The 8,563-nt window shown below is 43.1% G+C and overlaps 1 protein-coding gene across 1 annotated transcript in view; it reads right to left on the bottom strand.

Annotated features, from left to right (window-relative positions):
- Window positions 1–873: 873 nt before the first annotated feature.
- Window positions 874–8,563, bottom strand: part of csnk2a2b (casein kinase 2, alpha prime polypeptide b) — a 10,382-nt gene continuing 2,692 nt past the window's right edge. Inside the window, exons 4-12 of the mRNA XM_079271311.1 lie at window positions 8,179–8,229; window positions 7,933–7,992; window positions 7,235–7,318; window positions 6,532–6,642; window positions 6,255–6,356; window positions 5,283–5,383; window positions 2,084–2,232; window positions 1,692–1,772; window positions 874–1,268 (exon numbers count right to left, since the gene is read on the bottom strand). Of these exons, the coding sequence (XP_079127437.1) occupies window positions 1,699–1,772; window positions 2,084–2,232; window positions 5,283–5,383; window positions 6,255–6,356; window positions 6,532–6,642; window positions 7,235–7,318; window positions 7,933–7,992; window positions 8,179–8,229 (732 nt within the window). The 3' untranslated portion in view covers window positions 874–1,268; window positions 1,692–1,698. The remainder of the gene's footprint in view (window positions 1,269–1,691; window positions 1,773–2,083; window positions 2,233–5,282; window positions 5,384–6,254; window positions 6,357–6,531; window positions 6,643–7,234; window positions 7,319–7,932; window positions 7,993–8,178; window positions 8,230–8,563) is intronic.

Here is an 8,563-nt window from a genome sequence, read left to right as displayed (position 1 = left end):
GTTCCGTTTGGTTCTCTCTTTGTCGTTATCGGGCTTTGAGAGTAGATTGAGGAAACTATTTAGTATTGTACTTCCATAAAGTTGTAGGGCTTGTAACTGAAGCAGCAGACATTGACACCCCCGATTTATAGTACGAGTGAAGCTCCAAAAACACTGGATCATATGTTTCCCATAATGCAACTTAACCGCAGCTTTTGTTAGAAAACGGTCTGGACATCGTATGACACTTCTTCAAGTCCGTACGGGTGTCACGATTACATCGAAATCGATTCAATGATCAACGATCCAACATCATCGTTGCAAAGTGAATACATCAATACGCATCATCTTTAAGAAACACCTTTATTTTGAAATTCCCATGGCACGTCTGTGTCCCCGATTTCCGTCCAAGCGCACCTCCTTCCTACAGAGCCCAGTGATAAAACCGTCAAATCACATTTCAGATTCTTTTTGTGAGTTGACATAAATGTAACCGAGTGTGTCAAACGGCCATGTGATACTTCACATCGATCGCAGGGACGTGAATTACAGCGAAACTAAATCGTATCGAGGCAGACTGTCATGTCAAGAAAATGTTGTGTCGTTGTCCAAATAATCAATATATCGTATTATGAAAAAACAAAACAATAATTCACTCTCGAGACAGGCAGACTTCATCTCAATAAAAATCATTTATTTTTCATTAACATTATTATTATCATCATCATTCTATCTAGAGAGAGTCCACCATGCCACTTTCAGAACTGGAGTAGTGCTCAGACGTATGTCTGTCTGTCTGTCGGGGTACAGGATGGGGAGAGAGTAGTGGGGGGGGGGGGGGGGGGGGGGGGGGCTCCTGTTCATTCTCCATGCTGATGCAAACAAACAGGGGACAATAGAAAGGAGGGACGACAGAGAGAGAGAATAGGAGGAAGAGGAGGAGGGACTGAATTGTCTTTAAAAGGAGTTTGGGGGGGGGGGGGCGGACGACTCTGGGGGAGCAGCTTCAAGCTCATTGGTCAGGCTGCTGGACAGGGAACCAGGACAAGCCAATCGCGGACTGAGACAGAGGAGGAGGGTGTGTGTGTGTGTGTGTGTGTGTGTGCATGTCTGCGTGTGTGTTTTAATCGAGATGTGCTTATATCGATGCATGTGTGTGTCCGTATGCACGTATCTGTGAAGTAACTGGTCAGAGTTACTTTGATCCATTGTTACTGTACACTTGTCAAAGTTACTGTCACAACCGGGTACAAAGCTGAGGTAACAAACATCTTCTTCTTCTTCCACATCTGGCGGGAGGAAAGAGAGGACACTGTTACAGAGACCGGGACATTTAACGTGACTTTTCAGACAGCACTTCTCGTCTTCAGGTCACGTCAAACATCAATGTGTGTGTGTGTGTGTGTGTGTGTGTGTGTGTGTGTGTGTGTGGAGGGAGGCGGGGGGAATAATTGGAATTGAGCATTAAGCCTTGTAATGTGAAAATAACCTACGGTGGTGATCATGGTGGATTTGGTTTTGGAGGGCTACAAAAAAATAGAGATAATAGTTTGCAATGTGGTTCGTCTGCGAGGCAGATTATTGGGGATCGATTTTCAAATTATTTTATCATGTAAATAATGTCGAACTTTAAAAAAATAAAAAATAAAAAATAAATAAATATGTCTTAATCTGAACGGAATCAACAAAGTATACATTTTTCGAACCGTTACCTGTGTTTCATCGCGCCGTGGTGTTGCTACTGGATACCATGTTGTCAGAGTTGGACAGAGACTGCTCCTTTATCACTGGGTCTGCAGGAGGCGAGAGGAACAAACTTCAGTGCTCAGGACTCTACTCTCAAAGACTTTAAGTGGGCAGTAGAGTCGTTATAATGGAGGAACAGACAGAAGGATGCTAGGTCCTAATGACTCCCACGTGAACGCTCAGTATGTGATTGAGTGGGAATCTGCCAGGAAAAGGTAGCAGCGAGTGTTTTGATCCTACACTCCGAACCACAATCACTACACACCGCAAGTATTTTCAGGTCTTTACATCTAAATGCTACAAGCCCCTCACCAAAGATCCCTGTGTGTGTGTGTGTGTGTGTGTGTGTCTTGCTTACAGAAGTAAGGGTGCTCCATGGCCTCTGTGGCGGTCAGCCTCTGTTGGTGGTCGTAGCGTAGCAGCTTGTCCAGCAGGTCCAGAGCTTCAGGACTCACCAAGTGCTGGTTCTCCGTCTGCACAAACTGTTCCCAGCGCTTCCTGCTCTGCCTGCAGACGCACACACACACACACACACACACCTGCTGAGGAGACATCTACTGATGGCGCTGACATTCATTTGCTGACCGTATGAGCTCCTGTTTATTCGTTTACTTTATCGATCTGATTCGCACATCAAATGTCCCTTCATCCACCTTCAATGGAAAGGTCATAGGTCAAGGATAACTACCCCAAATTGAGAAAATGAGTGACAAACAACATAAAAATATATATATAAATATATGTAAACAGCTTATAGTGATGCTGGTGCTCATGTGCTATTTGCGTGTATTTAAATGAGTTGATTTGCAGATATTCGGTGCAAAATCATCCCGTTCTATGCAAATGAGCCTCATTGCAAAAGCAGTCACACGCAGTGACAGTATAAGCGTCTTCAGAGAGTTTGGTTGGTGACTGAAGGAGTGACAAACATATTTCCATATTTCCATCAGTCACATTTGAAATCCTTGCCTGATGTTTCTTTTTCTCTCTGCAATTGTTCTGCCTACTGTGTGGAGCAAAAGCGACAGATAATTGCAATCCGATGCAAAAAAAAAGGACAAATAGCACTCAGCTGCAAAACGTTATGGGTGTGTTTGTGCTATAATGTCAGTCGCGCATTATATTCTTCTGAATCGGACCTTCAGACGGGACAGATAGCTGTTGCAAGTGATGATTGATTCTCGGCGCCGTCAGTGGCTGCAATCCATTCTTTGTGAATTTGCCCGTCAACGTTTACAGGGAAACTCGACGGGGTACCTTTAAAACCAGTTAAGCCCTACGCCCCCAAATTTGGGGGCTCTCGGTACCAGAGGGGGTAGCATATACCGTCGAACAAATGCACTTATCGAGAGCGAATATAATGCATGTATACATGTTATATACCAGATTAAAAAACAAAGTCTGGGCAACAATATCATGCAAGCCGTTTTTACACATTCCAAACACAATTCTACACAACTAATATTATCAACTGGAAGATTTACCACAATATCACGTATTTTTTGCCATTAGTCCGCGAGCTACGCACTCCGGACAAAGCTACCAACACAAAGCTAAAAGCTAACACGGAGAACCAATATATCAGAAAGAGCAAGAGAAGGCAAGAGAATCCAGAGATATCTTCAAAATGTCTCTCCGTGAAACCATTACAGAGATACAGCCAACAAGCACCAGAACAACAAACCGCTTTACCGCTAATAATCATAAATGCTCCTCACCTTTATGCTGTATCATGAAGACAAAGGCATCATTTCCCAGTTCTGGAGCGAAAAAAACCTGTTCTACATATTAGGGTTGCACGGTGAATCGATACTAAAAAGGTACCGCGGTAGCTGTACGTTAAAAACGATACTGCATATTTTTAGTATCTATTCTTTATTAAAATAGCGCGCGATCAGAGCGCACTCGCTGCTCCGCTCCCTGTCACGCTGCCTGCAGGCATGCAAGGGGGCGGGGTTTCCCAGCGCGAGCACTCTCAGAGAGTGATCACAGGGGAGACATGCAGGAGCTTTTTACCGACTCGGCTTGTTGAAAAACAAGATGCCAGAAGTGTCATCTGGAAGTACTTTGGCTATATTGCAGACAGTGAAGGAAAGCCCACTGACCTACAGAGACCCGTCTGCGAAACGTGTTTCAGACAAAGGGAGGCAACACGTCTAACACGACAAAGCACCTTTCAGACAGACACACCGACCTTTTTAAAGAGTTCAATGAACGACGGGTCAGCAAATGTGATTATAAACATGAACACCCCCAAGCTCAGCCATAGACCGCTAACACGAGCAGCCTTAGCCTAGTTTGACAACAAGCCTGTATGATCATGAGGTCACAATGCACACAAACGTGTACTAAATGAAACACAACTCATGCTAAATGGCTCCAAGCTGGTGGAGCCTGAGGGTGGAGCTTGAGCTAATTATTTTTAGTTCAGGAAAAATAATTATTCCATGAATTAAGATCAAATATGAAGTGAAAATATCAAACTCACAATGCAGTAAATGAAGCATTGTTTATCCCCCCACTCCCACAGACAGTCAGACAGATTTTACTTTCTGCGTATCGACGCGGTTTTGATTCTGACTGGCTAACGAGTCTGTCAATCAACATCACGTTGTCCCAGCTCAATTCTACAGGCTCATTGACTGGAATCGACCAATGGGCTGCTGACTTAGGCATAGACAGATAAACTGCAGTCAGACGAGACAGCTCCATGGATCACAGACACAAACAGGCTCAGAGACGATTCTGGCTCTCAAAATGAAGCCAAACTGCTGTATTTGGATGTATTGAACACTATTAGTGATAAAACAAGTGAAATATATATTATAGAAAATTACAATGGAACAGCTGGTTCCAAAATGACAATTTGGGTGACCTCGCCTGACCTCTCTGCACTAAAAGCTCTGATTTTGTTCTGCTTCACTTTATCAAAGTCAAACTTTGCACAGACTGTTGACATATTGTGCTGTGATTCGGGAGAGGTTTTAGACGTGCCACTGCCTCATTCCAAAGAAATAACAATAAAATTGCTTTTTTTCCCCAGGTGAACCTAAAACTTTTCAATTTGCGCTGTGTGCCATCTTCATTTACTCTTAACCAGCAACATATATACTGACGTTTACACGTCTGAACAAATCTCACAAGTGTTACCTTTAATATAGCATCAGAATTATTCAAATAGAACTTGTAGTTGCAGAAATACACTCTTTTCAGTATGGGTATGCAATTTTCGAACAGAGGCCTAAAAATAGGGCTCGGGCCCAGAGTCTGTGACTGTGCAGCTCAGGCTGGTGCCAAAGATGTTCCCCTCCAAGTCTCCATGCAGAACATTACACAAGAGCCGCAGTGGAACCGGTGAACTAATGTGTGTAACTACCACCGTGATGCAGTTTAAACCCAACAACAGATTTCATATTGTTAAAACTTACTTTCTTTTACTGTATCGAGGATCATTTCAAATGCCATTTTCCTGAGTCAGAGGAGGGCACATGCAGCCCTGAGCAGCCACCGTGTGTGAGAGTATGAAGGGACTCCAAAGAGGAAAACGTGTGACTTACTGTCCCAGCAGGTCTTTGAAGCGCGGGTCCAGTTCAATGTGGTATTTGCGCAGGTAGCCGAACAGCTCGTCCGTCCCCAGGACTTTGGCAATTCGCACCAACTGAAAGAGAGAAAACAAAGAAATTTAACTTTGAAATATAATGAGATCTTTGTCACATTATGGTTGATACATTTACTCACTCAGCATTCACAAATGTCAAGATGGTTGTCAGCCTCGATGGTAAATCTACGTTGTTGTTCGAGATCCTTCTCTCTCTGATCAACCTGGATCCCCGATTCATATTGTGTTTAAACATTAAGATATCAAACCGGAGCGCGATGATGTTTGACGTGACGATATGACGAAAGTCTCCTACCTCAAACATCAGGTCATTCCATATCGCGATAACGACATATATCACGATACAACATAGAAAACGCTCTCGTGATGATACTGTACATATGAAATAACCCTATGGTTTTGTATTACTCTTGTGTGAATTACATACTTTTTTTCTCAAGAATTTTCTCAATCTAGACGCCGTAGTTGTGCTTCATGATATCTTGAGTGATTTAAGACGATAGATTGAATCATCGCCCACCCCTGATAAGCTGGTTTTTAATTTCCATGCTGGAGTTCCGTTTCCTGTGCGGCGCTCGGCATTACGGGACGACACCGGCAACCCTTCATTTAAAGTTAACAATGTCAACAACAGGGCTTGGGAGAAAGATGATTTTGGCGAGACTAGATCGACTGAAATGAAATATAAACGAATGACAAAAAACGAGCATAAAAGGCAACAGTTTCCACTGACTAAAACTTTACTTCAATAATTAAGAGTTTTTCTTTGACTAAACTACAGCAAGACTGAAACGCCAAGACTTTCAACTAAAACTTCACTAAAAAGAATTGGCTGTGGTTGACTAAATATGAAAAACTAAAAAGCGGACAAAACTAACAGTAGTCGGAGCTGCACGTGTGCCGGACGCACCTGGTCGTAGTTGTCTTGTCCATGGAAGAAGGGCTCTTTCTGAAAAATCATACTGGCCAGCATACAGCCCAAGCTCCACATGTCTAGACTGTAATCATACATCTGAAACACAAGATCATCAAACAGCACTGCCGATGATGAAAACACAGACATCAGAATTATCCATGTGTGCTGGCAAACGCTTTCTCAAATGTGTGTGACTGGCAACGCTTTTTTATCTTTTGTATCTCAAGAAGGCGTTTAAAGATGGGGCTGGTTGAAGGTGTGTGAGTGTTACCTGGTAGTCCACCAGGAGTTCGGGGCCTTTGAAGTATCGTGAGGCCACTCTGACGTTGTACTCCTGGGATGGGTGGTAGAACTCTGCCAAACCCCAGTCTATAAGGCGGAGCTGTGGAAACACACAATGCATCCTCATTCAACTTGACAGAAAATTTGAAGAAAAAAAGTGGAGCTTATTAACAGGTGAAACCTACGACCGGGTTTGGTTAGAGAAACACAGTTATAGGTGTGTGTGATAAGAGCTCTTTGGGGTTGATCCGTTTTAGCCTGCTGCCCCCTGCTGGCCGCTGGAGGTAACCTCACAGCACCAAATGTAGTTACTATGCAACTACATTTGGTGCTGTAAAAAAAAAAAAAAATGAACTATAGCAATACTGCCTACTAGTTATAGTAGCAGCCAGTCGTTATGGCTACTAACATGGATGGACATTATTCCGACTGTACTCGAACACATTACAGCGACACCGCATCAGTGCCAATGCAGAATCACTACAAAGCAACAATAATCTCCTTTTCAAAGAGAGTATGAAGGAAAACCAAAAAATACAGAGGAATGAAAAGATGAAGAGCCACAGAGAAAAAAATCTAAAGTGTTTGTGTGAGCGAGAGAGAGACTGAAATAGCAAGGTGAAAGAATATTTAGAGTGTGTGTGGGTGTGTGAAGACAAAAAAAAAAGAGGACGATATAAGGCACCGCCTACCTTTCTCAACTGGTGGTCGATCATCACATTGTGGGGTTTGACGTCACGGTGCATGATTCCCATACTGTGACAGTAGTCCAGAGCCTGACACACACACACACACGCGCACGCATTATCAGAGCAGACAAATATGTAAAGGTTTGCCCTGTACACAGTATTTTAAATTCCCAGGACTGTGCCAAAAATAGAGACTAAGTGGGAAAATGTCTGATTTCATGACATGAATGAATGAATGAATGAATGAATGAATGAATTTTATTTATATAGCGCTTTTCACAGACAGTACTATCACAAAGTGCTTAACAGAGCAGACATTTAAAAGCATAAAAAACACAATGTGACCCTAGGGTCAATAAATTATCTACACAGAGTGAATAAAAAATGTTAAAGAATAAAATTAAAATAAAATAAAAATGTAAAACAAATTTTAAGAGCAGGTCTAGGACATGGGTTTACTTTTACACAAACGCCAGCCTAAACAGGTGGGTTTTTAGCTGGCTTTTAAAAGCATCCACAGTATCTGCGAGGCGTAGAGTTGCAGGCAGAGCATTCCAGAGCCTCGGGGCCACTGCCTCAAAGGCTCGGTCACCACGGCTCTTAAATCGTGTGCGTGGGACTGACAGAAGACCTAGAGCGTTTGACATGTAGCTTCTTTAAAAAAAAAAAATAAAAAAAAAAGGAGAAATCAAAAGTCTCACCTTCAGTAGTTCAAACATATAGAAACGGATATCATAATCCGTCAACTTCTGGTACAAATCCTGCAGGGGGGGAAACACATTTACGTCAGAATTTAATTTAAAATTAGAAAGGAAAGGAAAAATGATGTGGTCCCCTTACTGATTAAGACACTACAACATGGGACACTAAGATCCAGTCAGGGCAGAGAACATTCAATGTGCCCCCCCCCCCCACAGAAGCATGCAGGAGAGAGGCGATTATTGTACCTTGAAGTCTGTGTTATTGATGCATTCAAAGACGAGCGCTGGAGTTCTGGACTGTGCAGCCACCACAGAGAGACAGAGAGGGAAGGGAGACGACATCAGTCAAATAACAAGAATGACAACAGAGCAGCGCCTGACTGACCACGGATCAGTGTAGTCTTGAACTGCACACAAACTCGAAAACATAAAGCGGAACCGTCCAAAAACTGTGAATATACTTTCCTAACCCCCTGTAGTCTACGGGAAACCTGATCCCAAACAAAAGGACCCTGCATGGTTTCCACCACTGCACTGGAAGACACTCCAGCCAAAGTCCGTGCGCTTCCATGGCCTAAAAATATTCTTCCTTCCTGGTTTGTGAGGTATGCAGTCTGGTTTCCAGCACGCC

Source organism: Melanostigma gelatinosum, assembly GCF_949748355.1.
Source record: "Melanostigma gelatinosum genome assembly, chromosome: 1".
Lineage (NCBI taxonomy): Eukaryota > Metazoa > Chordata > Actinopteri > Perciformes > Zoarcidae > Melanostigma > Melanostigma gelatinosum.
The sequence above is the reverse complement of the archived record's forward strand: the minus strand, read 5'-3'. Positions and strand labels throughout refer to the sequence as shown.